Below are 21,108 nucleotides of genomic sequence, written 5' to 3' on the forward strand. Positions count from 1 at the left end.
TATGTTTACGCATTATATTTTATGCTAAAGTGTAGCTTTTACATTTACAGCCTTTGCTCACGTTTACTTATCAGAACTTATGTTTTGATAAACTTATTATTCTCTGATGTTTTGTGTTTGTTACATGTCTTTTTTATTGTAAAGCTTTAATGTGACTTGTCCTGTTAATAAAGAATGAAGGAATAAGCCGCATGGTAGTTCTTCAGTTATCAGTGTAATTTGATACTGTACTCCTGTATACCATTATTCATTTTCTTGAACTGAAGCTATAGATCTTTACTCAGAAGGACTGAGTTAAACCAAAGAACAAATTCTTAATCTTCCAAGCACCAAGTTTAATTTTTAATTTTCAGTTCAAGGCACAAATGGAAATACAAATAAAATAGTTTGATTAAGTTCAAAAAGCATTTAGAACAATTGCAACAAAATAAAAATGAAACATGAACAATAAATATAACAGCGGAGACATCATTCAGTACAATTTAATTCAGTTTTGTTTATATAGCTCCAAATCACAACAACAGTTGCCTCGTGCTGCCCTCACACCACGTAACAATGTGAAGCTTGACAGCCAGCAAACACAACAGAAGAGATCTCCACAAGGCTTGCTTTTCTTGACTTCGAAGACCTTTTTAAACCCTTTCCTTTCTTAAGGCTTCTCCTTGTTTTTCTAACTGAAATGTACAGAAAATTAAACATAAATTGCTCGCTAATATACACATCTTAATCACAAAGATGAATGTTTCCCAAGGCACAAGCGTGTAGGGCACATTAAGCGTGTACATTAGTGTGTTTTCTCTCTTATTTCTGAGTGGAGGGAGCAGGACAAAAGACACGCTATGGAAGAGAGCCAGAGATTAATAATAACTGATGATTAAATGCAGAATGATGTATAAACACACAGTCAGTGAAAAACGTGAATGAAGAAGACAGTATGACACAACACTGAATCAAAAGGCATTTGGCATAACTAGCTCTTTGAGAAAACTCTCAGAGTCCCAGAGCTTCTTTCTTCACGCTGGAACCCAACAGGACATTTCCAGCCTCCACACACTCTGACACACATGGTGCTAAGAACACAAAACACAAGGATTAAAGAATGAATTTGCAAGAATAGCTCACTTTAACTTTGTGTCATGGATATGCAGCATTTTCTGTTATTATCGTGTTACTACCATTCTGAGCACGGAGCCATGAGGCAGCCTTCATAGCCAGAAGCTCCCACTCGTCCTTTGCATCCATCTTGAAAGCATGAAGCCAGATCAGAGCCAGAACGGTGGCCCACACTTCATTGTTGCCCTAATTCCCCAATAAAAGACAAATAAAACAGGGAGCACAAACACACACACACACCGAGCCTGAGAGCAATTGACTTTATTCAGTACAATAAACAAGCCATGCACACTTATTTTGTGTGTTTTGCCAGAGGCTTCTCTCTCCTGCAGTGTTATTGCTGTTATCCTGGGGTATTTCCGAGGGTATTTGATAGAGCATCATCTCAGAGGAGTACAGAAGTCTGGTGAGGAACTTTGTCGCATGGAGTCACACAAACCACCTGCAACTCAACACCTTAAAGACTAAGGAACTGGTTGTGGACTTCGGGAGGTCCAGAGAAGGTCCACTGCCGGTTCAGATAGAGGGGGAGGAGGTGGAGGTGGTCAACAAGTACAAGTACCTCGGGCTGTGGGTGGACAATAAACTGGAATGGTCATGCAACACAGAGCACCTGTATAAAAAAGCCCAAAGCCGACTGTACTTCCTCAGGAGGCTGAGGTCTTTTAACATCTGCAGGAAGCTCCTGAGGATGTTTTACCAGTCAGTGGTTGCTGGAGTACTTTTCTATGCTGTGGTGTGCTGGGGGAGCAGCACAGCAAAGAAGGACTCATCCAGGCTGGAGAAACTGATCAGGAAGGCTAGCTCTGTGGTCGGCATGAAGCTGGACACTCTGGTGACAGTGGCAGAGAAAAGGACACTAAAAAAAACTGCTGGACATTATGAACAATGCTGGGCATCCTCTGCACACGGCCATTAACAACCAGAAGAGTCTGTTCAGTGACAGGTTGCTTCTCCCCAAGACAAGAACTAACAGACTTAAAAACTCCTTTGTCCCACACGCCATCAAACTGTTTAACTCCTCTCTGGAGGGGAGAGGGAGGGGAAACAGGAGGACAAAGGAGGGGGGAACAACTAAGCTGTAGTGCCTCTTCACCTCACTGTGCAATACCTTTTGTGCAATACTTTTGTTAATAGTCAATGGTGCAATAGACCTCAATACTTGAAATGTGCAATTCACTTGTATTTTTATTTTTATTCCTATTTATTCTATTTATCCCCTTCGTATATTTTATTTATATATGTCTCTGTTTTTATATGTGTGTGTGTGTGTGTGTGTGTATATATATATATGTATATATAATATTCTGTAACTGTAACTTCTGTCGGTGCTGTGCTTTTGGAAACCGAATTTCCCAGAGGAACGACACCCGAGGGATTAATAAAGTTTTATCTTATCTTATCTCATCTTATCCTGCGATACTCTCTTTAGACCAGATGTGTCTAATTTTACATCGTAGGCCACGTTCAGCCCACTTTGATCTTAAGTGGGTCGGACCAGTGAAACTAAAGTTGTTACATATTTAACCGTTTTTCTACATAATGAAGAAAAACCTGCTGTAACATAGAAGGAAACCTGTCAGTACGACTCTTTGAACTTAAATTATAGTAAATAAATGTGTAAAATTCTCTAGACTGTCCAGTTTTTGTTAGTCACAAAAAAACCAAACAAATTTCTATAGATGAAAGTGAAAAATTAACTTCTCGGTCATTTAATTGTTTATTGCTTAATTACTTTGTGTAGTATGAATGACCATAAGGGAGATTTTTAATCAGAAGGAAAAGATGCAAAACTTATGAAAAGGTTTAAAAGTCCAAAATTGATGCTTGTGCTTGTTAGTGGTGAGCAGCAGTTTAAACAGGTTCAGAAATATAAATGCCTTCCAGTGTCATATTCAGGTCTGTGAGACTAATTTAGACACACAGACACTGAGCCATGGCTCTGGAGGAAATCCACACATTTCTGCATCTCTGTCATTTGAAGGCATTTTGTATATAGTTTATTTTAGGTAATATTCTACACTGAACTGTAATTTTAGTCTTTTTCAAGGAAGCAATTTTTCATTCAGTGACCCCTGTGGTACTTGGAATGAGAAGCCTGGGTCCCTTCAATTACAACCAACCCTGCCCCCATGAAACCCAGGGCTTTCCGGCTCTTATATGAACACCAGGCAATACATGGCACAGAGAACGGGCAACAACAGAAAGTAATGGAGTTAAAACAGCAACAGGCAGCCAGTCACATGTGAATGTAGGTACACCAAGACAAATTAGTGCTTCTACACACATAATCTCAACAAACTACCTTTACATAAAAAAATGCCACAAAAGGGTTCTGATCTTAGTTTTTACAATTGTGATAACATAAATAATGTAACATAAGGCAAATACCTTCACGGACACCTCTTATGAGGGAAATACTTTTTGCCAGTTTTTACTACAGCTGACTTCATTTTCATCTTTTGGGTTATGTTATGTTTAATATTTGTAATTTCTTTCTATATTTTGTACCATAAAATTTGATTAACATGCATATCATCACTTTTTGTAATGACTGAAACTGACAAAAACCCACCTTTTCAGGCTTTGACTTTTTCACCTCCTTGCTGGTCTTTCCCAGTGCAGTAGCCAGAGCTGGATCAAGCAGCCAGCAGCCAGACGCCTCCTGGAGGGAGACTAACTGTAGCAAAGGGTCTCTGGATAGTCAAAGGAGCTTGCAAAGAAAAGCGTCTGGACTTCTTTAAGTTACTTGAAGACGTTTCACCTCTCATCCGAGAAGCTTCTTCAGTTCTAAGGTCAAATGGTGGAGAGTCCCAGATATAAACCTAGTGGGAGTATCCCCCCACAGAGGGACAAAAGGACCCCCTGGCAAAAGGACCTCAGGCGATTAGAGGATCATCAGGGGGTCCTTTTGTCCCTCTGTGGGGGGATACTCCCACTAGGTTTATATCTGGGACTCTCCACCATTTGACCTTAGAACTGAAGAAGCTTCTCGGATGAGAGGTGAAACGTCTTCAAGTAACTTAAAGAAGTCCAGACGCTTTTCTTTGCAAGCTCCTTTGACTACGATGACCTGGATGACTGAGAACCTTCACAGACGGTCTCTGGATAGGTGCTCATGCACAGCAGCTGGAAAAAAAAAAGTACAAAGATGAAATAATAACTGAACATCAAGTGTCCAGTCATGGCCTTTCTATCTAATTAAAAAATAAATATTATACAGTAAATTTACAGTAAGGCACTTTTTGCTCGTTTTTTTGTGGTACCAAACTGCGCTCACTTCTTCCCATGTAAAGTTTTGCAGTGCAGTGTTATGGTAAGATGAGTCTGATGTGGCAACAACAATGAAGAATGTATTGGGTGCCCTGATATTCTGTAAATGATGGAAACTAAAAGCTTTATGTGTCTACTTTTAACCAACATTACCTTCGTAAACAAACATATGTGAAGCAACATAATGCTTGGCAGGCATCTTATGAGAGTTCCAAAAGACAGGTAGTTTCTTCTTCATGTGAGGAAATAGCCCTTTTTTGCTGTGAGACTTTGTTGGTTCATAGCAATGAGCTGCTGAGAGATTAGAGAGACCGCAACTCAGTAAAGCTCAAGTCATTATTATAAAAAACACACACACTACAGTCCAACTGGGTGATCTGGTAATTCATTACTTTCATATGACTAACACTGAGGTTAAGTTTATTCCTTCCTGATAAATAGAAATCCACATCCATCCAGTGCAGTGATGGTCATCTAAACAAAGTAAAGCTGCTCCAATTCCACTGGCTGTGGAAGCCCTGACTAAACAAATGTGCAACAAGTGCAATGGTATCTCTCTTAAATGTAGGACAATGAAAACTCTTCAACTGCTATATGTCAGGAACTGGTTCATATGTTTTTTGTTGCTTTAGACAGCAGCCTACCCAAATAGCAAGCAGGTCTGGCCCAGATCTGGTATCAAGCCGGCACTTCTGACTGACTGGTGTCATGGCAGCTATAAAAGAATTAGTCCATTCTCTGAACAGAGTTTCGTCATGTTACTTTTGCGCTATTATGTTCCGGCACATGTTGTTATTACATGGCTTGATTAAAGTACACATAAGGCTGACATAAGGCACAGGACCACCAGTGTGTCTGCAACTGACCTTGTTCTGGCCCATGTGTGGGCCATCGCTGGCAAACCAGATCTGGACCACCAAAGGGCCGTCATTCTTTGCGGTATGTGGGCCATGTGTAAGCACATTGTGTGGGCCAGATCCAGGCCATACCAATTTTGCTAAGTGGGTATGCTTATAATTACAAAACACAAAATATTTAAAAAACAAACAAACAAAAAAAAACATTTTTCCTTACCTAATCCCTTGAATGCTGAGAACGCAAAAAAAGAACAAGAAAAAAGAAAGAAAGGTGAAAACACGTTAGTAAAAAGAATTTTCAAACCTTTTAGCTCTTGAGCTTCATACATGACTCACCACAAACAATTGGCTGTATTGGTCTCCAATCAGCTTGCTAGCTACTGCATTCCAGAAACACTGTCCAAGGTGTAGCCCAACCCATTTCAGTTAGTATGTTTAATTATTTTATTTTAAAAAATATAATTTTTTAAGACCATTGTTGGTTTTAATCTAGTTTAAACCATACCAGTCCACTGGATTTAGCTACATTTTGGACAGTGTTTTTGGAATACAGTAGCTAGCGAGCCAACCAGAATTTTTGCATCCAAGTCTGTGATTGGTTGGTTTTGTGGCACATTTACAACGGTGTACAGAAAGAGTTGAGCGTGCAGGAAGCAGAGGTGTTGAAAGCATGAGCGTCACACTGAGAGCAGGTCGGCAGATGTCTGTGAGCACACAGAGCAGAGATCTGAGCAGGAGAAAATGCCAACAACTGAGCGAGAGGGGCTGTTATTGTGTGTGTATATGGATATTAGCAAACACTGAAATACATTTAGCAGCAATGAATTTTGTTCGCTCAAATTAAGCTTTTCTTCATTCAAAATAATTTTCTCCTGAAAATGCAACATTTGTACTTGCAAAAATAATTGACATACACTCAGAACAGAGGCACAAAAATAATGCCATAGATTTTATAACTAAAATAACATAACAAACAAACATAACTCCTACATAACTCATACACACCAAAAGTTGCTGGCTGACAATATTATAACGATTTGCAGAATCCTCTGGGTCAAAACTACTGTAAGATGACGTAAAGACTCCATCAACACTTAAAAGTATTAGGGAACAAATTTATTGGGTAACCAGTGCTTTTTGGCTTGTGGCCTTCATCAGGGTCATTATGAAATATCAAACAGTTTGTGTTAAAATAAAAAACAGGAAACAGAAGAAATCAAAGTGGACCAATTATACATTTACAAATAAACAAGCCGCCCAATTAACATTTAACCTCCTAGGACCTGGCGTCCACATATGTGGACATCACATTTTGAGTTATTTAGACCAAAATACTAAATTTTGCTCTACAAGGGCCTGATATCCACTTACGAGGACATTATACTGCTACTGTTCTATCGAAATCTTAATGAATATCCTCATATGTGGCTCTCATTTTTCTTAGAAACAAAAATTAGGTAAAAAAATAAATAAATAAAAAAAAATTCTGGTAATTCTTTGTTTTTACATTCATCGGGTCCCAATCAGCCCAAATATCAAAGAGAAATTAAAAATGCATGCCGTGGAAGAGTTTGGGTCTTAGGAGGTTAAAGGGGTGTTACTGGCTGATTGGTTAAGCCACAACCCAAATAAGCTGTGGACTGAACCACAGCCTATTTGGCCAGAATAAAGGGCGGGGGCCTTATGTCCAAAAACAGTTCATAGTCAAAACTACACAGAAAAATGCAAACAAATAAAAATAAAGTAAGCACAGGAATATTAAGAAAACTGACGAGGGGAAAAAATCTAGTTTAAAAAAATAGAAACACAAAAGTAAAAATCACAGAAACTCACTCATAGATAAATCCCCAATCGTTAATTAATTTGTTCTTTTAGAGGGCGAGCCTTTTTCATATGATTCTTTTCTGCCAAGCTGTTGCATCTGTGGGGATGATGTTCACTCTGTGTTGTAGTGTCCTGATGACACCCAGTTTGTGCTCCAGTGAATTAATTCACCCAGGTGTCATCTACACACCATAACCAATGACTTGGTGGTGTTCCAGGGTAGGATAACAAAGCCCTCTTTTCCACTTCTTCCATGTACAGGTTGACCACAATGGGTAAAACTGAGGAACCCATGGTACATCCATGTTTCTGCCTTGTATGGGAAATGGGTGCAATTAAGACACAGTTCCAGGGGCAAACACACTTGGTCGATGCTGAGAGTGGTCCTGTTGCTGAGGTTGGGGTCATCCTGTAATCGCTTACGAATTACCTCCACTGCTTCAGTGACTGAGTCAGTGACTGACTTGTTTCATCTGCCTTCATAATGACATCTCTCCCCTCAACCAAATCCAAGGTGTTCTTGATGTGGTGTTCGGAGCTGCCTACCAACGTGGTGATTTTGAGATGTGACCTATAAAATCTCAGAGCCAGAAACTTTGAGATGTTATAGATGATCAAGTTCATCATACAGACAACTGGTCTTAAAAGTACACTCCATTTATGTATCTTTGGTAAACCACACAGACTTGGTGTAGATTCCCTTGGGTATAGCCTGTGATATGAGGTCTGGTTAATAGCATTGTCTTGTTCTAACTATTTCAGACAATCTATCACCCTCTTCCTGTGAACACTTCCTGGGTCTCGTTTTAGAGGCTCATAAGTATTTTTGTCACTGAGCAGTGAAAAAAAAAAAAAAAATCTTCTCATGATAGTCTTTCTGGTTTAGCAAAACCGTGCATCTACTCGTCTGCCGGAAGGATGATTATGTTGTTGTCATTACTAAGTGATGTAAGTGCCTTCCTCTCCTCCATGGTGATGCTGGATGCTGGATGCTGGGGGCTTTGCATTGCTGAGACAGGCCGAAACTTTAGTCCGTAGTTCCTATGCTTCCACATAATGGTAAATGGCCTGTATTTGTATAGCGCTTTAACTCAGTCCCTAAGGACCCCAAAGCGCTTTACACAATCAGTCATCCACCCATTCACACACTGGTGATGGCAACCTACATTATAGCCACAGCCACCCTGGGGCGCACTGACAGAGGCGAGGCTGCCAGATACTGGCGCCACCAGGCCCCTCTGACCACCAGTAGGCAGCGGGTGAAGTGTCTTGCCCAAGGACACAACAAACGAGACTGTCGGAGCCGGGGCTCGAACCGGCAACCTTCCGATTACAAGACGAACTACCAACTCTTGAACCACGATCACCCCACGAATTGTTAAGATAAGATGTAAGTACAACTCCTCCGGTTTCATATGCAAAAAAAATTATTGCGCTAGCTTACGTGGTTGCAGTGCTACCAGGATTTAAAAATAGTTACGCAAAACAGAGCGTGCCCGCTCCGACCGGCTTTAAAGGGTTAAATATAATTTATATATATTTAATATAAATAGTGGAGGCCAAGAAATGAAAATATAGTTGAGGCAATGTGTTCCCTTTTTGTTTTGTGTGACACGTTTTTGAGTCATCACTGCTCAAATCTTTGACTTTTGGTTACTGTATTTTCGCACTATAAGGCGCACTTAAAATCCTTTAATTTTCTCAAGAATTGACAGTGTGCCTTATAATCCAATGTGCCTTATGTATGAATTCTGGTTGTGCTTGCTGAACTTGAATCGATTTTATGTGGTACAAGGCGCTCAAGCTATGAAGCCGCACCACTTCATGGATTGTCGGAGCATTACGGCTACCGTAGTCAGGAGCCTCACGGAGTAATCTGGGTCCAAAACTCCGTCTGCTTCAGGTCCCAAAGTCAAATGAACACTCCGGCATCACTGAGAGTTAAAAACTGTCTAAATTCTTTCATCTTTAATAAAATGATCAGTGTTGCTGCTTAACCAGGTGTAAACAGAATTTATTAAAGTTAACGAAGTTAGAAGTTAGCTCGCTAGTTTCCACCTAAACATGATATACCATGTTCTGACTGAGGAGAGATTTTTGAAAAAATAAAAACATACAGCTCTGCTATCACTTCCAACATAAATGAAGACAGAAAACTAAACAGCAGTGACTTTTGTAGGGTTACTGAAGTTGGACTAGCTGGTACATAATGATGTGCTACGTGACTGCTAGCGACACAGCTATGTTAGCATAACATAAACACAGTGAAGCTGGAGGACGAAAGCTAACTTTTTTCCACTCAATAAAAGTTAACGTGAAGGTTCCCAAATAGGGAACCCTCCCAGGACAAATGCAGGGACAAATGCAATCGCATGTCAGGATGCTGTAAACTGACCAAACTTCAGTCAGGAGAACAACTGAGATAATCTGTCCACAATACGAGGTTACTCATTAATATACTGCAACAACACGGGAATACAGCATCTGCGAGAGACTTCTCCATTTCTGTACCATTGATTCATTGATGTTGGAAGCAAGAAGAATGAGATGAGTAAAGTTTGACTTCTCTTGCTTTTTTGTTTTGCTTAATGCGCCTTATAATCCGGTGCGCCTTATGGTCCGAAAAATATGGTAATTAAAAAGAATTACAAAATGAACAATAAATACTGAGTTTTAGTAAACTGAAGTGACTCTATGGTACTTATTCCTTTTACGTTAAATCAACTTATTCGATGGGAACCATGAATAAAAACTCCAAGTTTTCATGACTGAAAGTATGTGTGTGTGTTTTTTCTAGAGTTCATTATGTGTATGAATGTTTAAAAATACATATGAATGGTTAAAATCTGAAAAGAAACTGTTTAAAATGTGTTAAGGCAATTGAAGTTATATTGTTTACAATTTAATGATAGTTGTATCCATAGAAATGTGCTTAGCGTGTGTAATGTGTGCTACTTAGTCACCATTTTTATTTATGTTAGAAGTGTTATTATTTTTCTTTAATTTAATTGGTATGTATTCCAGCCAATCTAGTGTCTTAGGTGGATGAGTGGGATTTGGTGGAGAGCTCTCTGTGCGTGAGAGGAGCTACAGCTGTGAAGTGGACATTTGAGTCCGTAAGCAAGTAACACACTGTTACTTTTATGGTTGACGACCAGTTACCTAATGAATGGAGCTGTTGTAACTTACCAAGAGTTATTTGTAAGTAGGCTAGTCAAAACTCTGGTTAAGTGTTGCCAGGTAAAACGGCCTGCTATCCCCACCTGCAATTAGCCGCTAGCGTTTAGGCTAGCAGTTTTCGTTTTTTGTGTTTTTTTGCTTAGCTCATACTGTGCTCTATAGCAGCGGTCCCCAACCCCCGGGCCTCGGACCGGTACCGGTCCGTGAGTAGTTTGGTACCGGGCCGCGAGAGTTGAGGCTCAGGTGTAAAATGTATGGTTTTCAGGGTTTTTATCGTTTTTCAGTGTTTTTTGTTATCGTTTTTATTGTTAACTCGGTTTTCCTGGGTCTTTTCACGTGTGTTATGAATAAATCTTCTTTTTTTCGGTACCGGTACTAGTTTTATTTTGTTGTATTTATCCGCGACACCTTAAAGGCCGGTCCGTGAAAATATTGTCGGGCATAAACCGGTCCGTGGTGCAAAAAAGGTTGGGGACCACTGCTCTATAGTCATGTGTTTAGCTAATGCTAGCTTTGGTGAGACGGCCTGATTTTGATAAAGACGCGAGACAAACAATCCCTTCTGCTGGTGTGAGCTGTGGATTTTCACCACAGTGAACAGTGCTCGAGACTCTGGATCACTGTTCACCACAGGTGGACTTTGGATCACTTCAAAGATAAAAAAAAAAAAGAAAAGAAAAGGAAAAAGGAATGAGTTCAACATTTGAGGATTAGTGAAAAAACCTCACATGCATCCCTCTCTCTCATACTGCTGTCTGATCAGTACCTACATTATTTTTACCACCTTGTTGCTAATCATTCTTTTCATTTGGGTCTGACCTTCTCTTAAACCAAACATTTTACTGGTTTTATTCATGCTCAACCATCTTTGCTTCAGAGCTGTGGCTGACTTTTAGCTTTGCTTTTGGCAAAGACTCACAGGGTGTCGGAACATTTCTGCACACAAGAGGTCCTTGAATCACTTCGCTGTTGTCTTTGTTGACAGCAATGAAGGCAGTGAAAGAACAGCTCACTCCTGTTTGGACACTGAGATGCACCACCTTCTCCTTCACACCTCCACCTTGCTGTCCGCTGTGCTCTCTCTCCTCCATCTCCAGGGAGCGAATCAGAGTTCGAGCACCCAACCTGTGGACTGTTAATCTGCAGATAAGAAGGAACACACCAAGAGATGGGTGACTTAAGTGTTTCTTTGTTTTTTTACCATTGTATTTTTTAAGGTTATATAGAGTTGGAGTCAAACTCCCCAAAAATCACATCAGATACCATGATTGAAAACAAATGCTCATACCTAGAAGTAATCAAAATCCAAATGACACATGAGCACTTTCTTCAGGTTTTAAACCTGCTGATAGCGCTGATATTAGAGTTTGGATTGTTACAATATTTGTGATTAAGACTAAAAGAATTTATAATTAATATATCAATGAGCAAATTCCACTGATTCATTCTCACTGATAGTGAGAAAGAAGTCTCTCCTCCTGTGTGAGTGGTTAGTAATTACAGCAAACAAGAGAATGTTATCTTTTTTACTTTATTTAAAAGGTTTGTGAATAAGCTCAGCATGCGGAGTAGAAGTTATGAAGAGATTCAGAAGTGATTGAATGCAATAGGATATTAACCCTCTCAGGCTCAAATTAAACTTTTTGTTGCTAATGTACAACCAAGTCCTGCAGTGGTACTTCTGAGTAAAAAGAAGTCATAAAATATGTATGTGGGGTAATCAGGTTGTTAGTTTTTAACTGTTGCAAATCGGCAACGCCTGCCTTGAGAGGGTTAATTACTCATGTCGACTCTTAGTCACCAAGATTATGCAATAAGAAGTAAATGTCAGTGGTTAACCTATTTAAATACTTTATTTCAGATGTGAACACAACATATTTCAGTCCATATTCATTATAATCTACTGCTATTTTCAACCCAATATATCTAAAGTCATGAACCAAAGAAGAGTACTGGGTTTCTTAAACTCTGTTTTACCCAGTGTCCTCTGCAGGTCTGAGACTGAAGTGCAGCTGGTTCTCAGAGGGATGACCTGCCAGGCTGTACTTCACCGTCACACAGCCCTCTGCTGCCTCTGAGCTCTGACACAGAATCACAGGGTTAGAAGTCATGAAATAGTTAAACAACAACATGAGAGGCTGCTGCTCCTACCTGTCCAGTGAGCTGGGCATAAATCAGTGACCTCTGACCCTGGAAAAGTGCTGTGATTGGTGGAGAAAGGACAGTGACAGACACTTCCTTTGGTAAATCCCATATGACTGAGATGTCGACCACAGTCGGCTGCAGAGCAAATCGCAGCGACTGCATCGCCTGAAAAATAATGAAAAACTCTCCAAATATACACAAACAGTTGGAACAGACATTTTACTCACTGCAGGTCTGATCTCAAATATGTATCTGCTGCTGCTGCAATGTTTAACTTGACTTCTAATTGTGTTTAATGTCTTACTTTTGCTTGCATCCTGTCAGTCCCTGTGATGAACTGAGCATGACCTCCTCCTTCTTTGGCCATCCCATTGATGAGAGCAGAGCTGGCCCCTTCCCCAATCCCAAAAGAGAAACACCTGCAATACAACAGTTTTCTACATAGAGGACATGTTGGACATTCTGGGAATTGTGTAGATATAGTTGTGTTTTTGTGGTTTCACCTGTGAGAATCTGAGTTCTTCTTCACCAGATCTATCACTTCTTTGGTGTTCCTCACCTCTCCATCAGTAAAGACAAACAGCTAGAGAGGAGAGTTGGCACATAAGGACAAAACATCAGACCCAGAAACACACAGCTTGTTCTGAGAGCTGAGTTAGGTTCAGAAACACAAATGTTTTTGTGGTAGTGTGCAACGAACAATGTATAGTTAGTATGAACTCCAAACTAAAGAACAAAGCTGTTACATGAACAACGATTATATTCACAGGGTTAAAATATGTGATATATTAAAAGTTAGATTGTACACTAATGCCAATGCTGAGAAACATTTGTAGAGCATGTGTGGTCCAACTTTTGTCCAATGTTTTTATGAAACTGAATCTGCTCTATGTAGATACATCCCTATAAAGAATCTTCATGGTGATATAAAAAAAGCTAAAATATCCTAAATCATTATATTTTAAGATGAAGTTGTTCTAAGGCTAAAGCAAGGCAAGCAGAAAGTAAAATTAAGTTCAAAGGAAATTTCCAAGAGATTAATGCAAAGCAGTTTGTTTTTGTGTGTGTGTGTGTGTGTGTGTGTGTGTGTGTGTGTGTGTGTGTGTGTGTGTGTGTGTGTGTGCATACGGGTTCTTACTATCTTGGTGGGGACCATGCCTTCAACAACGTGGGGACCAGGTCCCCACGTTGTTGAAGGCATTTTCCACACTTAAATTGTGGTTTTAGTGTTTTAGGGTTACAATTGGTTTATGGTTAATGATTAAGTTTAGGGTAAGTGGCTAGGGAAAGCATTATGTTATTGGGATGTCCCCACGAGGACAGCAAACCAGAAGAGCGTGTGAGTGTGTGTTACCTGTCGAGGGTGATTGGGAATGCAGGGCTGGTTGTAAATATGTTTTAGGGGCTCCAGGATCTCTGTTTCTCCAAGATTAGCCTCCATCTGCTCAACTGTATTTAGAGCCTCCTCCATGGTCTGCTGGCTGTACTCCACACTCTTACTGCCATCACACAGACACCAATACAAACATGCATGTATTTCATGTCAAGGACAAAAGGACCTTTGTTGGGCTGGGAGAGACTCACGGGAAGATGTGTTCATATCTGGACCCAAAACTGTAAATGTTGAAACAGCAGCCCTTTGGTAAGCTCTTCAACAGGAGCAGCAGAGTATCCTTAAGAGAACATGGATAAGATGGTGAGGCCACTGTGTGAGAGGAACAACATGAAACTTTTTATGAGTTTATGACTAAATATATTATGAATACCCTGGCACTGCGGATGCGAGTATTACTCATACTTCCAGATCGATCCATTAAGAACACAAACTCTCCACATGAAGACATCACAGACTCTGGGAACTCAGGGTACAGACTCACCATCACCACTGGATCACCCATCAGAGAGCCTGAAAAATTTAAAAAAAAAAAAAAAAAATGGGGGAAATTGTTTTTTGTTTATGCCAACAAATTGAACTTCCAAGCAGCAGTAGATAAGCAATTTTGTTTTACATTTTCAAACCAACTACTATCATTTCCACTCACCCGGCTCAGCAGAGGCCTGTCCTGCCTCCACCACAGCGGTGGGCTGGTTAGCATCTTTGTAATAAATCAGCAGTTCAACATCTCTGTCAAACTTGTGTCCTGCAGCCAGCTTAACCTGCACACCACAGACACATTCATATTTAATTCTCAGTAATAAGTAACAACCACACACAGCAGAAATATTAGCACTCTACCTACCGTGGCCTGGGTTTGATCAGTGTTGAGGTACTGGAGAGGGTCCAGGGAACAGTTGGACTCTACTTTAGAGATTGGACGAGGAGAGGACACTCGGGCAGAGAAAGACAGACTGTAGGGCACTAAGCCCACACTCGAAAGACCCCCTATGAGCAAGTGCCTTGGCAACAATGAGAGGGAAAAGCTCCCTATTTACAGGAAGAAACGTCCAGCAGAACCAGGTTGAGGGAGGGGCAGCCATTTGCCAAGACCGGTTGAGGGTGAGAGGAGTAAAACAGGACAAAGACATGCCGTGGAAGAGAACTTGAATTAAATGCAGAGGTATGTGTAAACGTATAGTGAGTGAAAAAACACTCAGTGAAGAAAAACACTTAATGCTTCATGGGAACCTTGACCTATTGCAGTGTAACTAAGGCAGTGGTTCCCAAACTTTTTTTGCTAGGCCCCCCTTTGTTTTACAAGAGAAATGTTCGCGCCCCCCCCCCCCCCCGCACAAACACATCCTCCAACCACACACACCCATATTTTGCTCCATTGCGGTTTATTTCACATCTCAAAGATTTAGTAAACAATTAAGCAAATACAAGTAATCTGCAATAAATGACAGGTAGTAAGAGAGTAACTACTAACTCTTTTACGCTACGTCCGTACCTACACAGGTATTTTTGAAAACGCAGCTGTTTCGTCCACACGTAAACAACGTTTTTGAATCACCGATAACTGAGATTTTTTAAAACTCCTTTTTTGCGTTTACACGTGGACGAGGAATACAGAGTTCGTCACGCAACGCCAAAGGTATGCGCCTTTCTTCACGTCACACTGTGCGCCACGTTATTGTTTACATGAGATGAATTGCAGAATGGCAGATAGTCAGATTAACAGTAACAGTATTTTGTGTCTATCTGCAGGTATTACACGCTTACATACACACACGCAGTTACTGTTCCTCCATTTACAAAGGCGTCACGGTGTGATTATTTTATGTGTAGTTGTTTTGTTTTTTTTCCTGTGTAATAATATTCAACATTGCTATCAATACATTTTTCAAAAAATGCCTCTCTGTGCAAAATGGGTTTAAAAACATAAACAACTGTGGGATACTGTTTGTCCGTGATTTGAACCGGGGGAACAAATCGTGGCAGGATCAGCCTGACCCCACACTTTGGGAAGGTCTGAACTAAGGGAAGTTTCAGGGTCACCCGATCCAGTCCTAACTATGTGCTTTAGCAAAAAGGAAAGTTTTAAGCCTAATCTTAAAACTAGTAATAGTGTCTCTCCTGAATCCAAACTGGAAGCTGGCTCCATAGAAGAGAGGCCTGAAAACTGAAGGCTCTCCCTCCCATTTTACTTTTATATACTCTAGCATCCACAAGTAAACCCGCAGTCTTAGAGGAAATTGCTTTAATGGGGTGATATGGTACTATAAGGTCATTAAGTTAAGATGGGGCCTGATTATTCAACACCCCCAGCCGCACCTTCAATCTTGTTGCACTTTTCTTACGCCTATTACGGTATGGGTGCCAACAAGATTATAGGTGCGGCTGGGGTGCGGCTAGCTTGACTGTAACTTCTCATGTGAGGGCTCACTTGACCGCAGTCCGATGTACACGGGTATTTATTTATTTATTTATTTATTTATTTAGAAAACGCAGCTTTTACTATGCATTTGCACCTTTCGTCCAAATTTCCATCACTGAAAACAGATTTTTAAAAACGCCTACCAGTGTGGAGATTTTCAAAACCTCCGTTTCTGCGTTTAGGTTTTTATTTGTCACCCAACGTCAAAGGTGTGCGCCGTTTTTGACGTCACGCTGTGCGCCACGTTATTGTTTACATGAGATGAATTTGTACAATGGTGGATAGAGACAAGATATTGTTGTTCTTAATCTTACTATCTGCAGTTTTTACACGCTTACATATACACATGCAGTTACTGGCCCTCCATTTAGAAAGACAGAGAGGTCAGAGTGAACTTCGGACGTGGCTTCTTCAACACAGACGCTCTCATAACCCAAATCCCGACGTCGGTTTTGAATTTAAAATTTTTTTTTTTATTAAACGTATGTATGCTGTATACATTTTGTTCATTCCTAATTTTTTTCTTAACATTTCTTAACATTTAAAATGATGAACGCACTTGAAAAGTAACACAAAATAAGTTGCCTTTCCAAAAATAAAAATAAAACTTTTCAGAAGTACTTAAGGTTTTGTGAGGACACAAAACCCTGTATACTCTTTCTCTCCCAGGTTTCTAGACTTCTGATTGGCCAACATTTCTTAGTGGGTTAGGGGTTCTGGTTTGACTTTCTGACTCCGGTTTTTTGCATTTACATGAGAACGGAGATATTCTGTGTGGACGAAATTTTTTTAAAGGAAATCGGAAAATCTACGTTTTCAAAAATACCCATGTAGTGTTTAAGAGAGAACCTCGCCCATGTGCTCAAACTGTCCCATTGACACCCTGATCACCTCCTCGATCAAACCATAATAGTTTCGTTATCGTTTATTTATATATACTGCACGTTTAATTACAACAACAACGTTGACTAAAGTGCTGTACAAAAATACAAAACAACTAATACCAAATAACTTATGATATTGGTACCAAACAACAAATAAATAACAAATAACTTTCATACTGCATTAAAAGCCAGTGAATACAGATGTGTTTTAAGATGAGATTTAAAAGGTTTCACAGAAGGAGCCTGTCTGATGTGTAGGGGTAGATTATTCCACAGTTAAGGCGCTACAACCCCAAACGTTCGATCGCCTCTTTGAACCAGCCTCAACCTTGGTATCCATAAAAGCAGAAGATCATTTGATCTAATAGATCTAGAGGGCCCATAAGAGGTCAGACAAATACCCAGGAGCCTTTCCATTCAGGGCTTTATAAGTCAACAATAAAAATTTAAAATCAACTCCAAAGTGAACAGGGAGCCAGTGAAGAGAGGCAAGCACCAGGGAAATATGTTCGAGTCTTTTGGTTCGTGTCAGAAGACGAGCTGCGACATTTTGGACCAACTGCAGTCTTACAAGGCAGATCTGGATAACTCCAACATATAAGCAATAAGACTGTGCCGGTTAAAATCAGCTGTGCTGGGATTGCCACTTGGTCCAAAAATTATCACTTTGGTTTTGTTCTCATTAAAGGGAAGTTAGAGGCCATCCAGGCTTTAACTTCACCGAGACATTGAAGTAATGGTGGGGTAACTATCCATAGCAGTGGGGCAGGGCAGCTCGTCTTCAGTCCTAGATAGATCTGAGTGTCATCGGTGTATGAATGGAAACAAATGTTATATTTTCTAAAAAAAAAAAAAAAAAAATAGACCTCGAGGTAGCATATAAATAGAGAATAAAATTGGCCCCAGTATAGATCCCTGGGCAACACCACAAGTAATCAGAATGAGAATCAGCATAGTTTATTAATCCCTAAGGAAATTGTGTGGGTTACAGGGAGCTGAGGAAGAGATAAAATCTCCAAAGCTCACAGAGAAAGTCCTCTCAGACCTGAACCACTCTAATGCCACTGAACCAATCTGATGCTGCAATGCCCCAATGTGAGATCAAGACGCTGTGGTCAACAGTATTAAAGGCAGCTGTCAGATCCAAAAGCAAAGGCACAGCCGAGTCTCCTGAGTTAGTGGCTAAATAAAGACCGTTAAAAACTTTGCAGTTTCAGTGCTGCCAAGAGCTTTAAAACCAGACCGAAACCTCTCAAGGACACCATGTCAATTTAAAAAAAGATTGCAGCTGAACGAATAAAATCTTTTCAAAAAAATTTTGACAGGAAAGGAAGCTTTGAAATAGGCCAGAAATCTGAGAGGACAGAGGAATCGAGATGAATTTTTAAAGTATAGGCTGTACAACAGCATGTTTGAAACGGGCTGGCACAACACCTGAACTAAGACTGCTGTTAAAAATCCTTAAGATGTCAGTACCGATAACCTTAAAAATATATTTTTTAAATGTGTTGGAAAAACATCATTTGGACAAGATGATGTCTTCATGCCATTACATAGTTCCTCCACATGATCAAAACACACACTCTCAAACTGATCAAAACAGCAGAGCGGATGAATATTTGATAATAAGTCATGTGAAGGCAGGGTGATCACAGATCGAAGCTGCTTTTCAGTTTGTATTTGTTTTTTGTTTTTTTTACAGCCCGCTTTTTGTGAAAAGAAAAATAACAGAATTCTCCACAAAACATACGCAACGGGTGTGCGGGAATGGTTTTCAGAGAAATGCCTACCTTTGAAAAGAAAGATTTTTGTCTTCTCAAAGTACTTTCGTTCTTCAGTGTGTGAAATGTGGCTTAAATGCCCCCACGCCAGTTTTCTATACCGAACTGAAATGCTTTCCTGTATCCGTGGGGACCCTTCAGTGAGATCACGTCAGAGTCGAGTGGGTGGACCTTAAATTTGTTTTTATTATTATTATACAAAACTTACCCATCACCGTTGTTAAAATAGTCTGGTCTGGTATTTGAAGACCAAAGAACATCATACAAGACAAGTATTTTGAAATACAAACATCTGCATTTAAGACTAAATTCTTAAAGATTTTTTTATACAGCGTTCTTAATACATCTTCAGCCAGTGCTTTAAGCCAACAATATATATAATATATTGTTGGGTTTTATATCTATATCTATCTCTATATCTATATATCTATCTCTCTCTCTCTCTATATATATATATATATATATATATATATGTATGTATGTATATATATATATATTTTTTTCATATATATACAGGGGGGAGAGAGAGAGAGAGAGAGAGAGTAATAATACCTGCCAATTTTCTGTGTGTCTCATATATCTCCCTTATCAGATCGCATTAAATATGAATTCTCCAAAATACGTTTTGCCTGCCGCCTGGTGGCCAACATCTCCATTACCCAAGACATTTTCTGCTTGTGAAAAAGCTGCAGCAGCGACAAAAGCCAACTCTTGCCTGCCTGCTATTTGGCTGGTAGATGGTACAAGCATCTACCAGCCAAATAGCATGTCTATGTTTCTGCAAAGCACTTGGAATCAACAAACTCTGGATAAAAAATCTCTTTCACGCAATACACCTCAGGTTTATTAAGCCTATGTCAAAATAATAGAAAGTTTAAAAACAAAATATAATGCAGTCAGCTGAAGTTCTGAAGGTAAAACTTTACTTTAGCCTTATTTTTTTTGATACATTTTTTTATTCATTTATTTTCATTTTTAAGTGAAGAGATCCACCTGGACCATTTACATTTTTTTAATCCTCCATGTGAGGGATACTTTATTACACAATGTTTACACCAAACAGGAAGGTGTCTCTCTTTCTGTTACCTGCTAGGCGAACCTTGCCTGCTTACTCTTAAAAGTCATTCTGCGGTGACCCTTTAGACCACTGTGAACAGGGAGAAAGTCTTTCTATCTTCCAGTGTTTTTTGTCACTGAAGATGAATGTGCTTGGGCCCTGTCTGCTGATGGACCAAAATGGTGGTCGAGAACCTTGGCCCTCCCTTTCCCATGTGTTTGCCTACCTGAACTTTATCTCTGTAAATCTGAGTCCCCATACACAGGTTCTCCACTGCTTCACACACCAGACACAAGCCAATCTGTACTTTTTGATTATGGAGAATTTTCTGTCAGTTGGTGACAGGATGCAGGATACAAGTGCAATTACACATTCAATCAGTGTTGGTCAAGTTACTTGAAAAAGTAATCAGTAACTAATTACTGATTACTTCCCCCCAAAAGTAATCCCGTTACTTTACTGATTACTTAGTTACTTTTTAAAAACACGATTTACAACCTGAATAGGTAATAAAGCAATAGATCTTTCAGCCCAATTCTACTTTTTCTGTATAATCCATCATACAAAGTGTAATCAAATGGAAAAGTCTGTTTTTAAAACTTGTTTTATTAGTTTTAGTCTTTTAACTTTATGCATCAAGCAAAAATTTTATTATATGCAACATTCTCTGACTGGAAGAAATTTGTTTAACATTTAAACCTATTTTCTGCATATTCCAGCACATAAAATAAAATATTTTTTGTGTGTTTACACTCACTCTTTCAAATAGATGCAAGTAAATCACAGCAGAAAATAAATAAAATCAAAGACTAGCGGTTCTGTTGCTCTATTGTCACCTGTAAAGCAGGAGTGGGGTAGGCGGAGGTTTACCTGGTGCAGGTGTGCCGCAGCGGTCAGTGGAAGAATCCGCGAGTTTCTCTGTGAATTTCTCATTACGTCGTAGCGCACTCAGTGCTTGCTTGGACATTTAGGGTTTTTTTCGCTGTAAAAAGAAGTTACAAGTAACGCATTACTGCCCATCTCTGCATTCAATGTTGTTTTTGTGAAGCTGAGCTAGGATAGTGTCTCAGTCTCAGAAATCTGTGGTAACGAAGGTATGGAATCCAGGGTCATAAATCACAAGTGCTAGGTTTTCCAGTAACCTAGAACTGACTAGCTGCATCACTGCATGGTACGACA

The 21,108-nt window shown here is 39.8% G+C and overlaps 1 protein-coding gene across 1 annotated transcript; it reads right to left on the bottom strand.

The window, feature by feature from the left end:
- Positions 1 to 361: 361 nt before the first annotated feature.
- LOC146373914 (von Willebrand factor A domain-containing protein 5A-like) lies at positions 362 to 14,809 on the bottom strand. Its single transcript, XM_084950149.1, has 15 exons — positions 14,633 to 14,809; positions 14,435 to 14,549; positions 14,159 to 14,298; positions 13,977 to 14,065; positions 13,747 to 13,891; positions 12,896 to 12,975; positions 12,697 to 12,811; positions 12,399 to 12,557; positions 12,225 to 12,328; positions 11,167 to 11,387; positions 5,461 to 5,475; positions 4,540 to 4,680; positions 3,689 to 3,816; positions 1,176 to 1,299; positions 362 to 1,070 (listed from the first exon to the last, which is right to left on the bottom strand). Exons 3-15 carry the CDS (start codon positions 14,288 to 14,290, stop codon positions 991 to 993), a joined length of 1,533 nt encoding a protein of 510 aa, XP_084806275.1. The 5' UTR covers positions 14,291 to 14,298; positions 14,435 to 14,549; positions 14,633 to 14,809; the 3' UTR covers positions 362 to 990.
- Between the last annotated feature and the right edge of the window lie 6,299 nt (positions 14,810 to 21,108).

Source organism: Perissodus microlepis, chromosome 14 (assembly GCF_051167445.1).
Source record: "Perissodus microlepis isolate ML-2025 ecotype Zambia chromosome 14, ASM5116744v1, whole genome shotgun sequence".
Lineage (NCBI taxonomy): Eukaryota > Metazoa > Chordata > Actinopteri > Cichliformes > Cichlidae > Perissodus > Perissodus microlepis.